This window comes from Camelina sativa, chromosome 9 (genome assembly GCF_030686135.1).
Source record: "Camelina sativa cultivar CO46 ecotype springtype chromosome 9, ASM3068613v1".
Classification (NCBI taxonomy): domain Eukaryota; kingdom Viridiplantae; phylum Streptophyta; class Magnoliopsida; order Brassicales; family Brassicaceae; genus Camelina; species Camelina sativa.
The window spans coordinates 793,050-813,477 of record NC_141888.1 but is presented as its reverse complement, the minus strand read 5'-3'; the positions used below and the strand labels follow the sequence as shown (position 1 = coordinate 813,477).

At 37.2% G+C, this 20,428-nt stretch overlaps 1 protein-coding gene and 1 pseudogene across 14 annotated transcripts; one reads left to right on the top strand and one right to left on the bottom strand.

Annotated features, from left to right (window-relative positions):
- Positions 1-2,802: 2,802 nt before the first annotated feature.
- Positions 2,803-3,836, bottom strand: LOC104714874 (putative caffeoyl-CoA O-methyltransferase At1g67980; annotated as a pseudogene).
- Positions 3,837-5,805: 1,969 nt separating this feature from the next.
- Positions 5,806-19,986, top strand: LOC104710089 (uncharacterized). 14 transcript variants are annotated; one of them, XR_015567367.1, is made up of 7 exons: positions 5,821-6,013; positions 7,171-7,274; positions 7,384-7,437; positions 16,107-16,202; positions 19,288-19,364; positions 19,476-19,629; positions 19,703-19,986. XR_015567367.1 is itself a non-coding variant. In XM_087467794.1 (4 exons), the coding sequence occupies exon 4, from the start codon at positions 8,973-8,975 to the stop codon at positions 10,083-10,085; it is 1,113 nt and encodes a 370-aa protein (XP_087323920.1). In that variant the 5' UTR covers positions 5,821-6,013; positions 7,171-7,274; positions 7,384-7,437; the 3' UTR covers positions 10,086-10,226. The 14 variants fall into 14 exon arrangements, 2 of the variants coding, with proteins under 2 accessions (XP_087323920.1, XP_087323921.1); XR_015567366.1 differs by having other exon boundaries at positions 7,384-7,451; XR_754916.3 differs by lacking the exons at positions 19,288-19,364; positions 19,476-19,629; positions 19,703-19,986 and adding an exon at positions 16,762-17,003 and having other exon boundaries at positions 5,806-6,013; positions 7,384-7,451.
- Positions 19,987-20,428: the final 442 nt, after the last annotated feature.

The following is a 20,428-nucleotide window of genomic DNA, read 5'->3' as shown; positions in this document are numbered from 1 at the left end:
CAGAGCATGGTAGAGAAAAAACAGAGAATGAAAAAGTGAAAAACTTCTCAATTATTCTCGACAACTTTTACAATAAGAAAACATCCACTTTATGTAGTTTTCCGAAAGACAAAAAACAACCGTTGCAACTTCCTACACTAACAACGCTTCGTAACACGTCACGGTTTACACATAACATTTGACTTTACAACACACTTAATAATATACTTATATAAAATAACATAAGCCTAAACTCAATTATTACCAACAACCGCTACCGCCTTCAAGACGACCACCGTGTCCACATCGGCCACCACCGCTTCCACCAGATACCTAACCACCGCTACGTCTCTTGTAACCACCGCCGATACGGTAACCACCACGGCCTCCTCCACTGGCGCCGCTTCCTCTTGACTGAGCCTCATTCACAGTGATGGTGCGGCCAGCAAGATATTTCCCGTTCATCTCTTCAATAGCATCCCTCATGGATTTCTCGTCCTTGAAGGTGACGAATCCGAATTCCCTTGAACGTAAGAAAAAGCTTACAAAGATAATTTGGATTGTCTAAATTTTTGTATGGTCAAATATATCACTAATCAATTCTTTTATAAGCTTGTATGGGCATATATATTTTTAAATAATAGTTCAACTAATTTAATAAACCAAAAAGTAAATTAATTATAAGACTAAAAAGGATTCGAACAAAAATGTAAATGGAAAATAATTAACCAAAAGAGAAACTATAATTTAATCTTCAATAATAAGGAACGGAAGTAATTTTTCTAATATAAACATAAAGTAATATAGTTAGGAGAGTTATCCGCGAGCATACGCTAAATGTTTAAGCATAACAAAGCTGACTTATAATGTTGTGATTGAGCGCCTCTATATTGATAGCTTAGTATCCAAGTCAAACCTTCATAATTATTTATAGAAATTTCACATTTCTAAAAATAGAATTTTTTCAAAAAAAATATTTACAAAAGATTTTAGTATTTATCTTCCATTTTTTAATAATTTTAAATGGGATATGATTATTTTAATGCAATTTTTTAATTTTTGTTTTAAAAAAAAAATCATTCATTTTTTTAAAAATGTTACTTTTAAAAGTGAAAGAAGAATTATTCTTTAAAATTACTCGTTTGTATTTTCAATATATATTCATTTTTAATTGTTTTATTTGTTCATCCACCTAATTATAATTGTTAGAACCTTTTGTCTTATTAAGAGTATTTGTTCCTCCTTTTGGTGATAGTTTTGTATCCAGCCGGAAAAACATGGTTTTTTTTCCGGAGATTTGCGACAATCCTATGAGATTTTGTCGGGATAACAAAAGATTATATTATATCTTCAAATTAAATGGATATTTGTAGTATATCCTCTCGAGATTATCAGTTCAAATCGTCATAATTATCTATAGAAATTTAACATTTTAGAAAATAGAAGTTTTCTTGAAAGAAATACTTACAATAGATTCTAGCATTTATTTTCCATTTAAAAAAAAGGATATATAAATATTTGATTTCCTTTTTTTTTCTAATTTTCATCTAAAAAAAATTAAAAGTGAAACAAATAGTCTGTAGAAATTTAATATTTTTTAAAACAGGGATATTCTCAAAGAAATATTTGCAATATATTCAAGTATTTATCTTCTGTAACTTTTAAATTTTAATTGAGATATAAAATTTAGATATCTGTTTTTCTTTTTTATTAATCAAAATGAGAAATTTACAATTATTTTATATTGTTTATCCATCTAAAGCAATTTCAAATAAACAATAATTGTAATTTGTAAAAAAAACTCTTCCTAATTTCCTTAATCTCTTTCGTTCTAGAAAAACCTCTGAGATATGAAGTCCTGAATTTTTAATTCATATTTCTTTATTCTTCTTCCTATCAATTTAATAAAAAAAAATGTCAGTCACAATTATTCTGTTTTTCAAAAAAAAATAAACAGAATTATAACTGAGATTTCATCTTCTTTCTATTTATTTAAAAAGAGTAAATAATTTATTAGGCACAAAGATTATATTATATTTATCCAAAAAACAGAATTATAATTTAAATCTATTTGTAAATAGAAAGAAATCCAATTTTTTAGAAGATTACCATAAATTTTCCCTGAATAGAATCCATATGTATAACAAAACTATAGTGATGGCTCTGCATGGTCATGTGAATAAAAAAGCCTAAGCTATATGCAAATCAAAGCACGAATTCAAAATTTATAGCTTATGGTAATGTAAGTAAAGATATATTTATAGCTTACAGTAGTATGGATTGGATTTAATACACAAAGAGCTAGTACGTCGAGTAACACCTCGAAAAAAACATCAATTAAACTGTATCAAAAACTAAATAATACTAATTTAAATTACTTATTGATAATTGATACAAAATATCTAATTTAACATCACCTTATTTGTTGTGTATACCTCTAATTCCTTGTTTGTTTGTTACTCTTCGTACTACGCTAGCTCTTTGTGTGATTATTCGTAATTTTGTTTGCATATTGGGGTTTCTGAGGTATGATATATGATTTAAATAAATGCATGCACGATCATATACATAAAAACTGCAACGTAAGGTACTGATCAAATCACATCACAAGAATCACTCGACGCACTAGTAAAAAACACTTGTATAGTTACAAAATAATTCGTAGGTATAAGGAGGTATTCGTAGCGAAAAATAATTTGTTACTGGACTGAGACAAATTTGACTTGTAACTATTTGGTCATCGCAGAATTATGCGTTGTATCAAATCCCAAGCAAATCAAACTAAGAACATTTGGTATTTTGATTGGTCTCATATATATAATCAATCATGCAAGGCGTCTACAGAGAGTGACACCATCACCAATGGAGACTTGAGAGAGCTCGATGCGAGGGTCAGCAGCAAGCCGCTTGTTCAATTCCATAATGGATGTTCTGTTCTGTTCTCCCTCATATGCTCTGGCACGCTTTCTTCTTTCTCCTCTGCCACAAACCCAAACCACAAAGTGTTATCAAACGCTATGATTCCTCCTACCTTCACTTGCTTCATTAGTCTATTGTGCATGTTGGGTTAGTTTGGTTTATGAGCGTCAATAAATGCGAAATCAAACTCCTGTTTTGGATTCTCCTATATATGCCCCATCATCATTCATAAACCAATGTCATCAGATTAAAAGAATATGCCAAAAGAAAAGAAAGAAAATGGATGATATATAATAATAATAAAAAATGACTGCTAATAATAATGGATTACATACGGTCAACAACTTGTCTAAAGCCTGAAAAACATCAGATTGGATGAAATTGATCTTGTGATCAACTCTAGACCACCTCGTAAGCTTCTTTGTCGATGTCTATTGCAGTAATATGTGAGAGTCATAGATGTTAGCTAGCCCTATCATTTTTGCTTATTTGATTTTGAGTAAATCAAGGAGTACTGTTGGGTACATACATGTCCATCATGAGGCAATGCAAGAGCCATCGTGAGCAACGAATAACGCGTGAAAACACCAAGCTCACAATATTATTATAACTATTAGAAATTTTTCTGAGCAACGAACAATTTTTTTATGCGTTCAGAGCTCATAAAAGCAAGAACATGAACATACGTTGGGACAAAATTATTCAAGAGGAGTAAATAATATATTAGATACAAAGATTATACTATGATCCAAAACAAACAGAATTATAATTACAATTTCTTATTCTTTCTATTAATTTAAGAGAAAAAAATTTATTAGACATACATATTATGTTATTATTCAAAAAAAATAAACAAAATTATAATTTAAATCTATTTGTAAAAATATGTAAATCCAAATTTTTAGAAATTATCATACATTTTTCATGAAACCCACCATAATTTTTCTGAAACTATAACTATTAGAAAAAAAACATTAGCATCAATATTATTTTTAAAAATTAAGGATTCAGGTTAATAAAGACTAATACCTGAATTTCATTATATTCAATTTTGTAGATCCACAATTATGAGCAATAATCGTCCATGAATTCAACTGAAACAAAAAAATATGTATTAGGTTACATATAAGAGTTTATTTCAAATTACTAAACTACAAAACAAAATATAGAAAATAATACAACATAAATATTTTAAAAGATGGAGAAACCATAGACAAAGTCTATGATTGCTTGATCTTGACTTTCAAACAACCACTAAAAACAAAAATACAAAAATTAGAATCTGATGAACTATATAAAGGACCAAGATATATTACCAAAAGTTGTCTTTGCTCCTTTGTTTGTAGAAAAAAACATGTTTAACCAAGAAAATAAAATTAAATAACAATCACCACCAAAAAAAAAACAAAAAGCAAATAAACATAATTACTTTACCGATTTGATTTTTCCGCTTGCTTCATAAACTCATTCGTCCAATCTTGTTTTTGATATACAAAAAAACACCATGGTCCATGACAGGTAGACCTAAAACACAAACAAACAGTACAAGATGAGTAAAATTTTCGATATGATTCAACATAATAATTAAAATTTATAACAGCATGAAATTTAATTCATGCAAAGCACCAAAGCATATCGATAGTACATCAACATAAATAATAAAAAATCAAAATCATACAATAGTAAAGTTGATTCATTAGAACCAAAATAATACAAAAAAATTATACTCTCAAAACTATATGTTTAGCTTAATGAATCCGATTTCTACTGTTTTGGCCGATTTCTACTGCTTAGAAGGAAAACCGTCATAATTATCTTTACCATTTTAATATTTTTAAAAACAGAAATTTTCTCTAAACGAATATTCATATATTCTAATATTTATTTTCCATTTTTCTAAAGAGAGATATTGCATATAAATATATTAGATTTCCAATTTTGTAAGACAATTTTCGTTTTTTATTTTTAATTTTCGTTATTTATTTATTTTTTAAAAATTAAAACATAGAAAAAGGGTAAAAGGATCCAGTTTTGAATCTCACTAATGACAAATTAGTAACTTAAGTCTAAGGATGAATGTGGTGCGTTTCAGCAACCTAAATAGAGAACAAAAGCTTGTCCGAAAAATTTTCAGAGGTATTTTTCATTAAGGGTAAACGACGTAATTTTTTGTGAGAATGGCTGTGAGCTCTCTCGACTTCTCCTTTAATATATTAGATTATCCACAATATCAATAAACCTCTGTAAATTTGGTCCCAAATCCTATTGAATTTGGTAAAAGATGCACATCTAAGTTTTAGCTTTGTAGAAACACACATTCATAAATATATATATATATATATATACTAGATTTACACCCGCGGTATACCGCGGGGCAATTTTTTTGTTACACAAAACATAAAATAAATGAATAATTTATTTGTCTATATATATATAAACGATCCTTTTTTAATTTTTTAAGCTTTTAAATTTATAAAATCTAATATATTGTGTAATTTTGATTGTCTGAATCGATTTTGTAGTAAATCAGGTTAATGGGTGAATATAATATTGTTGGTCATATGATTCCATTGGATTAACTATTAGTTTAATTTTGATTCTTTGTATTTTGTATTTGTATTTATAATGTATATTTAATATAATTTTGATACTGTTGTTTAATATAAATAGATGAGTTGACCATAATTTGACATCCAAATTTTGATTTGTGGGAATAATTTTTTTTTGTGCATAGAAATATCTGTTAGATTTTGCAATATTTGTTGTAATTTTTTTTTGTCAATCCTTAAAGAAAATAATAATGGACCAGAATACTGTAATCCAAACATTTAAACTTGATGGGTTTTATTAATGTCCAGGCCCATTCAGAAATTGTTAACATTTACCAACAACAATTTACGATGGCCAGGAAAAAAAAAAGACAACATCAAAAGAAAAACGTACAACAAAAAATATTTGTTGTCTCGAGAGAGAAAGTCGACTCGACAACATAGATCAGAAAAATAAGGATCTGGATCAGACAATCTCTATTTTCCAATTCTGAAAACCCAGAGTAAGATCCATCATTTATCGAGATTAATCGAGTTACCGATGTCTTCTTCGATTGATAAGTGAGGTAATCTCGTAAAAACATTTTAGATTCCGATCAATTATTTCTATTTCTGATTACAGCTCAGAAATTGTTACGATTCCTGCTTGACTTGTTTTTTTTTTTTACTGATTCCAGCGTTTTAGTAGAGTTTGAAAATCTACAAACGAATATGGGTCTTTTAGATATTCATCCGCGGTACACCGCGGGCCTATATTTTTGTTTAAGAATGCATAATATAATAGAATTATTATTGTATCTATATATGTAACTATTATATTTTCTATTTTGTAAATTTTATAATTTTAAAAGTCTAATATATTGTATAATTTTTATTGTGTATATCTACTGTTTAACCGCGGATTAATAATTAAAATTAAAATTATTATTCATATAATTTACTTTTTTAATCTATTATACTGTTTTTGTTTCTTTGAATTTTGATTTACAATGTATTTAAAATATATTTTTAATTCTATTATTTTTTATAATTAGATGAGTATACTATAATTTGACAACCATAATTTAGGTGGTTTAACCTATATATATTTTAACAGTTTTGTATTTATAGATATTTACTTCGATTAAAATGGTGGAGTGTTTTGTAATTGGATATTTGATTTATTTTAATTTTGTTACTTATTAATATAGATCAAATGTTTGTATAATAATCTATTAGGTATTACAACACACTTCTTTGAAGATGGTAGAATAAATTAATAATTTTTGATAGTTGGGGGGCCTTTTGGCAAATATTTTTGCTTCTTATCTTTTTGCATTCCTATTAGTAAAATATTATGATTTGTTTTGTCTCCACCGATTAAATGTGATTGTCTCCAAAAAAAAACGTCAATTGTTTTATTTCTTATCATCTTCGACCTTCTGGTTTTTACAAATATGAGAAATCAAAAGTTCTTTGTTATGATTCTTCCATATTTAAATCAGATATAATAGATTCATTTAGATTTTAAATTTAGAGATTATCTTCGATTTGTTTCTGTCCATATCGTTTTCATCTCCACGATGCCAGAACTATGCAAATTATCGAATAGTTCCAGATAAATAAATATGTTCTTTCTGTTGTTGATTTTTTAAAATTGGTTTCGATTTTGATGTTGGGTTTCTCATGTAATCTCCTAATTGAACTTAAATATGGTAATATGGGGGTTTTTGATCACTTGTAGCTAATCGAATTTGGAAACATATTTGGGGAGATTTGCGGCTTACAATAAAGTCAGCAGTGATTCCATCTTATTAGAACTGGACAGCCATATATGATGTGAGATAGGTATGATGTGTTCAGGATAAATTAATCTGGTCTTTCTGTTGTTAAAAAAATTAATTGTTTTGATGTTAGTTTACTTTGCATGTTAGCTAATTGTGTTTTCTTTCTTCAGGTTGAAGTTCATACATGTAACAAAGTACTGCTATCATCACTAAGTGTTTTCCAGGTAATTTGATTGAGGTTAGTATCTATATATACATTCACTACAATTAGTTTTAATATTTTTTGTGTGTTCACCGCATTGAGTTTTACAAATTTAAGTGATTTGCAAACAGTTAAATCACTTGGCTCTCAAACAAAAATAAAATAAATTGATACCTAATTTCTTTGGTTTCGGTGTTTCAGAAAATAAAATAATATGAAATCAGGTGTAACATCCGTGAACCAAAATCCCGGTTTAGGTTCTGCATCGGTCGATGCAAGTTGTGCATCGGTCGATGCAAGGTTGTTTCTGTGCGTTTTTGACTTAAGTAAAACGCTGCGTTTTGGGTTAGGGAAAAACCCTTAAGTCGAGTTTTTGTTCCATTAGTGTTGTTTGGCCGTTTTTGAGAGAAAACGAAAGAGAGGAAAAATTCTTGAGAGTTTCTGGAGATTTCTTGGAGTTTTGGTGCGTTCCTGTAGAGATCTGTAGCTGGGATCGTTGTAGGAGCTTCCTAGAGGCTTGTTCTTGCTTGTTTATTGTTCAGTTTCGTCTTGGCACAGGTAAGTGCATGACCATGGCTTATCTAAGCTAGAGGAACCTTTAACTTGCCTGTTTGGTGTTGTTAGATGCGTTAGATCGTAGTTAAGGACGTTAGGAAGTTTTCTTGTGGCTTGGGAATGAGTTTCTGTGGTTGTAGGAACGAGATCCGGCGAGAAGCTTCGGGGAAATCACGGTGCTCGACGTTGCGTCGATCGATGCATTGCTTGCGTCGGTCGATGCAAGTGCGAGGACGGCGCGACAAACTTTAGGGTTTTCGTGTTGCGTCGAGCATGCGTTGGTCGATGCAGACTGGGTATTGGTCGATGCAAGTTGCACTTGCATCGGTCGATGCAGCTTCTGCGTCGATCGATGCTTCCTCAGTTGGCATCGGTCGATGCATGTTGGCATCGGTCGATGCTGAGTCCTGGTTCGTTGATCGTTGTGTGTTGATTGTGGTGTGTGGTTATTGGTTACTCTATTGCTTGTGTGTATAGCCCAGTAGATGGGAGGATTGCGATGAGGAAGGGATGTTCTAGAGGCTTGATTGATTACGGTCTAGCTATTGTTAGGTTGCTAGATTAAGTCAATGGAACATTGTAGGATGTTAGTTGTTGGCTATTTCTTTATTTGGATTATGGTATTGGTTATTGTTTTGGATTGTTGGAATTTTATTGGTTTAATGGGAAGTTGCTATTTGATTATCCGCGGTTGTTGATTGTTGATAGGATGTTAGTGGGTATGGGACCACTAGTAAATTAAGGTATTTAAAAAAAAAAAAAAACGGGAAGGGTTGTTTCATTTTGGTATCAGAGCCCTTACGGTTCTAGGTCTAGGGTTCATTATGCTTTTGCTGTTGATGTTTAGGATTCCATGCTAAAATTGATTGTGTGAGTGGGTCAATTGTGTGTGGCATGAAGTCCTAGAACATCCCCTTCGAGCCTGTTTGTGATTCCATGGTGAGTTGTGTTTTGTGTATTAGAATTATTGTTTGCTTAGCCTTCTGTTCTTGGATGGCACAGATGGTTAGAGGTGAGGATGCTGTTGGTCGCGGTCGTGGTCGTGGGCGTGGTCGTGGTCATGGTCGGGGACGAGGTCATGTTCCTGAGGCCAGTGTGAGTGTAGCCCAGAGCATGGCCAGTGAGGAGGTGGCGGAGTCACAGGTTCATCCTAGTGTGTCTGGAGACCAGGCTGGTTTGGGTGACGGCAGGGCGGATGGGCCCGGTGTCGGTCACGGTGCTGCCCCGGGTGTGGGGGTTGCAGCAGGAGGTGCTCCAGGCAGGGAGGATGTCTTGATGGACTTGCTAGCTCAGGTTTTGCAGCGACTTCCAGCAGTAGTGCCGCCAGTGGGTGGTGGTCAGGGTCCAGTGGTGCCGCCAGTGGTTGGTGGGCAGATTCCAGTAGTGCCGAGAGGGGTTGGTGGGCATGTTCCAGAGGTGCAGCCTGCGGCGGGTTTGCAGGCAGGTGTGCAGCCGGGGGCCGAGGCAGTGGATGCTCAGTATGTGCGGATGATGGAGCAGCTGCGGCATGTGGGAGCAGGGTATTTCTCAGGAAGTACCGATCCGAGTGTAGCGGATGAGTGGAGAGAGCGGATGGAGGATATTTTCCTTTCGCTTAGGTGTCCCGACCGGTACAGGGTGGATCTGGCAGTGTTTTACTTGTCAGGAGATGCACGTGTGTGGTGGAGGTCGGTGACAGCACGGAGGGTGCAGCGGGGTATGTCTTGGGGAGATTTTGTGGGGGAGTTTAACTCCAAGTATTTTCCTCAGGAGGCTCTTGATCGCATGGAGGCACGGTTCTTGGGGTTGACTCAGGGAGACCGTACAGTGCGGGAGCTGGATGCAGAGTTCAGTCGGCTTGTGGGGTATGCAGGCAGGGCTTGGGAGCCAGAGTCAGCTCAGGTGCGGAGGTTTTTGTTGGCTCTGCGGGATGATTTGAGGACTCGGTGCAGAGTGAGGAGTTATGCTACGAGAGCGGAGTTGGTTGAGGTTGCAGCTGGGATAGAGGATGACTTGAGGGCACAGGTTGTTGTGGTCAGTCCTTCAGTGCAGCCACAGCAGTCTCAGCCGTTTTCTGTTCCTAGCAAGGGCGGCAAGCCTGCGCAAGAGCAGAAACGGAAGTTTGATGTTATGTAGAGGTCGAGGCACGGTGGTGCGAGATGCTTTGGGTGTGGTAGCAGGGACCACAAGGTGACTAGTTGTCCACAGAGAGGTGAGCAGCGGGCAGTGACAGAGCAGCGGGCGGTGACGGAGCCGCGGATAGATACTCGAGTGTGTTACTACTGCAGAGAGACGGGGCATATCAAGCCTCGTTGTCCCAAGTTGCAGCAGAGGGCAGTAGCAGTGTTGTAGGCTGGAGCTCAGCCAGGGGTGCAGCAGGTTGTGCAGCACGGTGTGCAGCCGGTGTGGATCGAGCCGACGTCTCAGGTGTACGCGACTCAGGAGCCCGGTGGCACTAGTGCAGGAGCGATCACAGGTATAACTTCTGAGATTCGAACTTAGTCAATTCAAAAGTTCAGATTATATTTGTTTTTGTTTGTGGTCAAGTGTTAGGTTCTCAACACATGAGGTTTGTGTAGGGACCTTGTTGGTGGGCGGGTTTAAGTCCCATGTTATGTTTGGTTCTGGAGCTTCTCATAGCTTCATTACTCCGGGGTGTGCCGAGAGTGCGGGGATCAGAGGGGATTCTGGAGAGCGTTCAGGAGTTGTCAAAGTTGCTGGAGGCAAGTTTTTGAGGGTTATTGGACGAGCTGGAGGAGTTGATATTCAGATCGCAGGAGAGTCGTGGCCAGCGGATTTGCTTATCAGTCCAGTGGAGTTGTATGATGTTATTCTGGGTATGGATTGGTTGCATCGGTATAAGGTGCATTTGGATTGCTATCGGGGTAGAGTGGAGTTTGAGCCTTCAGGAGGGAAGTTGGTTTTTCAGGGTATTAGACCGACTTCGGGGAGTCTCGTGATCTCAGCCGTTCAGGCAGGGAAGATGATCGAGAAGGGGCGTGAGGCCTATCTGGTTACCATATCTATGCCAGAGTCAGTGGGGAAGTCTACGGTTAGCGGTATTCCGATTGTGGAGGACTTTGAGGATGTGTTCCAGTCATTGTAGGGATTACCACCATCTCGGTCGGATCCTTTTACTATTGAGCTGGAACCGGGAACGATGCCGTTATCCAAGGCTCCTTACAGGATGGCTCCAGCAGAGATGGCAGAGCTGAAGAAGTAGCTGGAGGATTTGTTGGGCAAGGGTTTTATCCGTCCTAGTTGTTCACCGTGGGGAGCTCCGGTGTTGTTTGTTAAGAAGAAGGATGGGAGTTTTCGGTTGTGTATTGACTATCGGGGTTTGAACCGAGTTACTGTGAAGAACAAGTACCCTCTCCCGAGGATTGATGAGTTGTTGGATCAGTTGAGGGGTGCTACTTGGTTCTCCAAGATCGACTTGGCTTCAGGTTATCATCAGATTCCTATTCATGAGGCAGATGTGAGGAAGACAGCCTTCAGGACGAGATATGGGCACTACGAGTTTGTGGTGATGCCGTTTGGGTTGACAAATGCGCCAGCTGCATTTATGAGATTGATGAACAGCGTGTTCCAGGAGTTTCTGGACGTGTCAGTCATCATTTTCATCGACGACATCCTGGTATATTCTAAGAGTCCTGAGGAGCATGCAGTACATTTGAGAGCAGTGTTGGAGAAGTTGCGGGAGCAGAAGTTGTTTGCCAACCTGAGTAAGTGCAGTTTCTGGCAGCGTGAGATGGGGTTCTTAGGACACATTGTTTCTGCAGAGGGAGTTTCAGTGGATCCAGAGAAGATTCAGTCCATCAGGGAGTGGCCGAGGCCGCAGAGTGCCACTGAGATTCGGAGTTTCCTGGGGTTAGCAGGTTACTACAGGAGGTTTGTTCGGGGTTTTGCGAGTATGGCTCAGCCGATGACTAAGCTTACAGGGAAGGATGTCCCGTTTGTGTGGTCACCAGAGTGTGAGGCAAGTTTTGCAAGTCTCAAGCAGATGTTAACTACCACGCCGGTGTTAGCATTGCCTGAGCAGGACGAGCCTTATGTTGTGTATACAGACGCTTCTAGAGTGGGGTTGGGTTGTGTACTTATGCAGCAGGGGAAGGTTATAGCCTATGCTTCGCGGCAGTTGCGGAAGCATGAAGCTAATTACCCTACTCATGATTTGGAGATGGCAGCAGTGATCTTTGCTCTTAAGATTTGGAGATCCTATCTGTATGGTGGGAAGGTGCAGGTATTTACAGATCACAAGAGTCTGAAGTACATTTTTACTCAGCCTGAGCTGAATTTGAGGCAGAGGCGTTGGATGGAGTTGGTAGCGGATTATGATCTGGATATAGCTTACCATCCTGGTAAAGCTAATTTGGTTGCAGATGCCTTGAGTCGGAAGCGGGTGGCTTCTGCTCAGGAGCAGGATATGGAGGCATTGGTAGGGGAGATTAGTGCATTGAGTTTGTGTGCTATCTCACAGGAACCTTTGGGTTTGGAGGCAGCTGATAGAGCGGATTTGTTGAGCAGAGTGAGGTTAGCTCAGGAGAGCGATGAGGGGCTGATGAATGCCTCTAAGACTGCGGGTGCAGAGTATCAGGTTTCGGTTAATGGTACTATCCTTGTGCATGGTCGGATCTGTGTGCCCAAGGGTGAGGATTTGAGGCAGGAGATACTGAGAGAGGCTCATTCGAGCAAGTTCTCTATTCATCCAGGGGCGACCAAGATGTACCGTGACCTCAAGCGGTATTATCACTGGGTCGGGATGAAGAAGGACGTAGCTGACTGGGTGGCGAAGTGTGATACTTGCCAACTGGTGAAGGCAGAGCATCAGGTTCCTGGAGGATTACTTCAGAGTTTGTCCATTCCTGAGTGGAAGTGGAATTTGATCACGATGGACTTCGTGGTAGGTTTGCCTGTGTCGAGGACGTTTGATGCTATTTGGGTCATTGTGGACCGTTTGACTAAGTCTGCACATTTTCTGGCCATCAAGAAAACTGATGGAGCAGCGGTTTTGGCCAAGAAGTATGTGAGGTAGATAGTCAGATTGCATGGTGTGCCTGCTAGTATTGTGTCTGATTGAGATTCCAAGTTCACTTCGGTGTTCTGGAGGGCATTTCAGGCGGAGATGGGCACGAAGGTGCATATGAGTACAGCCTATCATCCTCAGACGGACGGTCAGTCAGAGAGGACGATCCAGATTTTGGAGGATTTATTGAGGATGTGTGTGCTGGATTGGGGTGGTCATTGGACAGATCATTTGAGCTTGGTGGAGTTTGCTTATAACAACAGTTACCAGGCTAGTATTGGGATAGCTCCTTATGAGGCTTTATATGGGAGGCCGTGTCGTACACCTTTGTGTTGGGCTCAGGTGGGGGAGAGGAGCATTTTTGGTGCAGATTTTGTTCAGGAGACCTCGGAGAAGATTCGGGTTTTGAGACTGAACATGAAGAAGGCTCATGATCGGCAGAAGAGCTATGCTGATAGGAGGAGAAAGGATCTTGAGTTTCAGGTTGGTGATAGAGTGTACCTCAAGATGGCCATGTTGCGGGGTCCGAACAGGTCATTGACAGAGACTAAGTTGAGTACGAGGTACATGGGTCCGTTCAGAGTGGTTGAGCGGGTGGGACCAGTGGCATATAGGCTGGAGTTGCCTGAGGTTATGCGTGCGTTCCACAAGGTATTTCATGTGTCGATGCTGAGGAAGTGTCTTCACGAGGGTGATCAGTTGTTGGCTAAGATTCCTGAGGATCTTCAGCCTAACATGACTTTAGAGGCGAGACCATTGAGGGTGCTCGAGAGGAGAGTCAAGGAACTTCGGAAGAAGAAGATTCCTTTGATGAGAGTCCTGTGGGACTGTGACGGAGTAGAGGAGCAGACTTGGGAGCCCGAGGCGAGGATGAAGGCAAGGTTTAAGAAGTGGTTTGAGAAGCAGACCGCGACTTGAGTTGTCTAGCCGGGTCCGAGTTGTAGTCCGTGGCTGGAGCGGGTACGGAGTATTCCAGCCCATCTCTCTTGATTTTTGGTTGCTTAGGGGTGGTTGGTTGTGCGACTAAGTATCAAGATGAGGTGGTGCTCGGGATGCGGGTTGTTGGCTCCGGTTGTTGTATTTTTGGCTTTTTCTGATGTATTTTCGTTGAGATTGTAACGATTATGACATTTTTGAGATTAATAAGATGAGTATTTTTCTTTGTGTTTGACTGTTATTGTCATGGGAAAAGAGAAATAGTTCGGGTTCTATTTTTGGAAGTTTCCATAAATAGAAAGTTTCCACAAAAGGAAAGTTTCCAGAATTAGAAAGTTTTCTAGAAAGGAAAGTTTTGTGGAAAGGATGAGGTAGATCTAGTCGGGAGATACTCGTTGGCATCAGTATTTGTTTTGCTCAAGGCCGTGTGGGCCCAACTCACGTGATACCGATAGCTCGATGGACTTTGTGGCCAGAGAGTGGGAGTGGTATGTTGCTTCGGATGACGATCCGAGAGCGCGCTTGAGGGTGACGACCCAAGAGCGGGATATGTGGGGCTCCCTGGATACCGTAGCTGTGAGCCGAGGCTCGGCAGTGAGCCGGTATGTCTCGAGGGTTGCGACCCGAGAGCGGGGGGAGTGTGTGTGAGTGACTTCCTGGATGCCGTAGCTAAAGGTGGTTGGCCTGATAGCGAGCCGGCATGATTCGTTGGTTGCGACCACGAACGGGGGAAGCACTGAGTTGTGAGCAAATAGTGTTATGATGCGAGTATATTGGCTAGAGGGAGACCTCGAGGGTCAGTCGGAGGTGTGCGGGCTGTTGCGACAGTGGCACGGGAAACCTTGGCTGACGGTGTTGATCTGGTCTAGGGACGTGCGGGCCGTGTTGACGGTGGCACGGAGGTCCTTGGAGGATGGACGGTATTGCGGGATTTGGGGACGAATCCTTATTGGTGGGGGAGAATTGTAACATCCGTGAACCAAAATCCCGGTTTAGGTTCTGCATCGGTCGATGCAAGTTGTGCATCGGTCGATGCAAGGTTGTTCCTGTGCGTTTTTGACTTAAGTAGAACGCTGCGTTTTGGGTTAGGGAAAAACCCTTAAGTCGACTTTTTGTTCCATTAGTGTTGTTTGGCCGTTTTTGAGAGAAAACGAAAGAGAGGAAAAATTCTTGAGAGTTTCTGGAGATTTCTTGGAGTTTTGGTGCGTTCCTGTAGAGATCTGTAGCTGGGATTGTTGTAGGAGCTTCCTTGAGGCTTGTTCTTGCTTGTTTATTGTTCAGTTTCATCTTGGCACAGGTAAGTGCATGACCATGGCTTATCTAAGCTAGAGGAACCTTTAACTTGCCTGTTTGGTGTTGTTAGATGCGTTAGATCGTAGTTAAGGACGTTAGGAAGTTTTCTTGTGGCTTGGGAATGAGTTTCTGTGGTTGTAGGAACGAGATCCGGTGAGAAGCTTCGGGGAAATCACGGTGCTCGACGTTGCGTCGATCGATGCATTGCTTGCGTCGGTCGATGCAACTGCGAGGATGGCGCGACAAACTTTAGGGTTTTCGTATTGCGTCGAGCATGCGTCGGTCGATGCAGACTGGGTATTGGTCGATGCAAGTTGCACTTGCATCGGTCGATGCAGCTTCTGCGTCGATCGATGCTTCCTCAGTTGGCATCGGTCGATGCATGTTGGCATCGGTCGATGTTGAGTCCTGGTTCGTTGATCGTTGTGTGTTGATTGTGGTGTGTGGTTATTGGTTACTCTATTGCTTGTGTGTATAGCCCAGTAGATGGGAGGATTGCCTTACTGAGTGTTTATAAAATACTCATGCATTGCAATATGTGTTTGTGGTGCAGGTAAAGGCAAAGTGTGATCGTGGAATCAAGGCGATGAGGAAGGGATGTTCTAGAGGCTTGATTGATTGCGGTCTAGCTATTGTTAGATTGTTAGATTAAGTCAACAGAACATTGTAGGATGTTAGTTGTTGGCTATTTCTTTATTTGGATTATGGTATTGGTTATTGTTTTGGATTGTTGGAATTTTATTGGTTTAATGGAAGTTGCTATTTGATTATCCGCGGTTGTTGATTGTTGATAGGATGTTAGTGGGTATGGGACCACTAGTAAATTAAGGTATTTAAAAAAAAAAAAAACGGGAAGGGTTGTTTCATCAGGTCTCAAACAAACCATATTTTTAAACTTGTAGGATTTTATCTTCACAAATCTGAGAACACAAATGATGATGCTTCCATCAGAATTATGACATGATCTAAAAGCGTGTGCAGCCAAGGAAGCCCACAAGGTACATGACATTCTCTCATCTCTATCACATAAAAAAACAAAATTTGGCTTAGTGATTTCAGATGTTATTATGCACACGTTTTATATAGTTGTATTAGCAGAAAATACTTACGTTTCGTCCCTTAGCTCTAATAATAGTTTTTTGGTAGGCTTATTGGCTTCGAGTTCCTCCAATTCACCCAGACTCACAATTTGACCAATAACCTCTGCAAAAATAAATAATATAATTAGGTAGAATATATTTAATTACAATCGTAAATAGATACTTACCAACAAATATGTGGGGATTAACTTCCCCAGTTTGAATATTCTTAAACTTAGCCAATGTCAAGAAGCTAGCATCAGAAACAGGGTCACTGTCAATGACCGACGAACACGTTTTAGGTTAGTATTATTTATAGGGCTATGATTAGGTCGATGAACACGTTTGGCTCGATAACAAAAAGATCAGATGAAGCGAGTAATTAGGGAGATAATAACGATATTTGATTTTTATGGTATGTTTATGTGATATGATATATTCTGAGTTTTAATTCTGTTTGGCTTGATTGATTTTTAAGATACGTAATTGGTGGAGGAAAATATTGGAAGTCAATGAGTTTCAACACAAATCTCGCATAGGATCAGAATGGAAGGCAATAAAATCTCTATTTATTCAGGATTAAAAAAGGTATAACTGAAATGGACTTGGATTTACATGTTATTTTTCGAGCCCAAAGCATGTGTTGTAAAATATTAACCCAATGGCATCCCTGTAAATAAGTACCAAGTCCAGGATTTATTCTATAAATGTTTCTGAAAATGTATATATAGATATATATATATATTGAAAACATACATTCTAAATACAAAAAAAAAAAAATGCAAGTATTATACCTCCATGATTACCCTTCATGGGTCAGCCCAAACTGTTTTCTATGTTTCCAACAAAAATCAGTCTAGTAACTTCGTTTTTCATGCATGTGCATATCAACATCATTCTGTTATACACTAGAATAGTATCGTCGATCACACAAAAGGCACTGTTCAACAAGTATTCGTTTTCTAAAAGAATGTTAGAATATAACGAGACGAACGCTACTTATTATATTTTTTCCACTAACTTTTATTAAAATCACATTATACAATTTATAATACATTGTCCATTGCAAAAAAAAAAAAAAAAATTCAAGTTTGTGATTCCACTGATTTTTGAGAAATTTGTGTTTGTACCTATACCATTTATTATGTATTTAGTTGAAATCGAAAACTTGAATCATCTGATTGTGAAAAGATAAGGGAAATGAAATGATAAAGGGGGAAAACAACAAAGAAGAAGACAATGATATGTTTTGTAGATATTATAGTTTATATATAATGTATCACAATGAAATGAATTACCTGATTAATCTCTTAACTAAATTTGTTTTGTTATTCATGCTAATTTCACTATTACAAAAAAAATTTGTATTTGTTTTGAATTGAAACGTTTTAAAAAACTAAAGATAGTAATAAAACTATTATTAAATCGAAAATATGAAAATAGCTTCTTAAACATTAGTAAAACATTAGTAAATATTAGAATGAGATATATGCACAATTTCTCTCTTTCTCTTCAATATTATAGTTATTAAAAATAAAAACAGTTCATATGTATAAACTGTTTTTTTCTTTTGGTTAAAATATATATAATGTTTTTGCCTTTTTGGTTTTCTAGAGTCAATTAAAGGTACATGGCAAAATTTAGACAGATACATATTTACATACTTTTACGATATTGTTGTCATCTTTTTAATATGCGCCCCATAGTTTAGATATTTCCTTGGGTTAGTTTCTCAAACGTAAAGAACTACAAACAACATCACTTTTAAACTTTGGATTACGGTGATCCCCTTATATCCCTTTAAAATAAAATCCCTTTATAATAAAAGGGAAGTACACAACATTGTTTTGGTAGACTTTATAATTTTAATAAATGGTTATAAATAGGTTATATATAAGTTATAAATTAATTCATATATTAATTATAACAAATAAAAACTTAATTGTAACCGAAAATCTTAAACGGGATATTCCAAAATGATAGTTCATGGATATTCCAAACTTTATTTTCGGAAGATCACATATATATGGGTCCAAATATCTAGAATCACAATATTACCAATTTATTTTCCACAGATTTTATTGATAATCTACATTAATAAAAAAGTTATTAAAGGGATAAAAATTTACTTTCAATCATAAAAAATATCAAATCTCGCTAAGTTAACAATATTAATAGTGATCTTTGGGATCGTATTCAGAAATTAAAAATTAAACCTTAATGCTATATTAAGATCCGTGCTAGAACACGGGTTGAAATTCCTTTTATTTATATTATAATTTTAGAATAAAATATAATTTATATGATTGTTTTTAAAAGTTTTTAAGGTCCTGATCTAGCATTAGTTGTGATCTTTAGGATCGTATTTTATTCTAAAATTATAATATAAATAAAAAAATTTCAACCCGTGCTAGAATCATTAACAATATATAACTTACCAGATATGTGTCTTTTTTTAAGTCATCATATTTAGTATATGATTTTATTGCATAATTTTTTTTCCAAAAAAACTTTTAAACACAATCACATAAATTATATGTTATATAAAAATTACAATATAAATAAAAGGAATTTCAACCCTTGCTATAGCACGGGTCCTAATATAGTAAAATAATAAAGAGGGAGGTATTAAACTTGTATTTGGTAGGATTTGGTAGGATTTGGTAGGATTTTAATATTTTAGAGTTTTGAAAGATTTGATTGAGTTTTTAGGAAATTTGATTGTTTTTTAAAAAGTTTTTTAAAAACAAGAAAATGAACGTGATTCTATGAGATTTTGTTATTAAACTTTAGGTGATTTTAGAATATTTCACAACACGGACAAAAAAAAATTTTGTTAATAAATGGCACGACTACAGATTTTATGCTCGACTGATAAAAGACACGACTCACAACATATGTTTCTGTTGAAGATTTTATGATAGTTATAATAAAAAGCAAAGTGATCATGCTCCGATGAGAATGGTCAACAAGATCAATTTGCTAACGAGATCACATTTGATAGTTGTGGTGATTGATGAGATTGGCCGTGACATTGGTTCAGAGCAGATGGCTGAGTTACTTGGGGATGCAGGAAATAGTGTAAGTTTATACTTTTCTCTCTGTTCTCACATCAGCTAGAATCGTCTTGGAAACTAATCAAATTGATTTGAAGCTCATGTCATCTTTTACTCTGGCTATCTCTGTTTTTAGGGAGCTTCGAGGGTATCGTTTTGTATAGGTGGAGCTTATGGACATGGAAGAGAAGTGAGGAAATGAGGAAGCGAGCTAATGTGACTATTAGACTGTCCTCTATGGTTCTGAATCATCAGATAGCTCTTGTGGTACTGATGGAACAGCTTTACAGGTGAGAACATTGATGCTTCCGTCTCTGCATTCAAATCACGCTTTCATATGCTGAAATGGGTTTCTGTTTTCAGGGCATAGACTATTCTCAAGGGACAAAATTACCATCATTGATGATGCATGAATCTGTTTTTTGGGTTCCTCTGTTGCTTTCTCCTGTATAAAGAAACTACATTACCAAATAGCTTATTTGGTGGTAGTTGTATCAGAGATTGTTTATTGAACGTCGAACTTTTGCAATCCAAATTTGCTTGCTTCTTATTTATTTCAGATTCGGCTCATTGAGTGGGACTTTTATTCTTGTCTGTTGTATTACTATTTTTTTGGTCATATAAATAAAAAATGAATGTAGAAGCAACAGTGATTGTTCAACTTATGATTCTGATCCATGCATCTCCAACTAGTGGAAGGTGAGACGATCCCCTTCATGGTATATAAATATAATACTCTGCTTCTGCAGGTTTAGCGCCAAGAAAGTACCTAACAGCCCAAACACAAAGAAAGTAAGTTCTTGATTCCATTTAGGTAACCCTTTGTGTGATGTGATGTCAGTATAAACTTACACTATTTCCTGCAAAATTTCTCACATCTTGAAATCAGATATAAGGGAGAGAGAGAGAGAGAGAGAGAGAGAGAGAGAGAGAGAGAGAGAGAGAGAGAGAGAGAGAGAGATAGAAAGGAGATGATGAAGGAGAGAAGAAGAGGAAACCTGTAGACATTCCAATTGCCGAGAGACGACAGAGGAAGCCTTGTAGTAACTGAAAATCCTTTAAAAACTACCTCAGAATGTGTGATTTTTT

Bases quoted from the DNA above. Each gene is read 5' to 3' on its own strand.
- LOC104710089 (XM_087467794.1), top strand. From the start codon at position 8,973: ATGGTTAGAGGTGAGGATGCTGTTGGTCGCGGTCGTGGTCGTGGGCGT.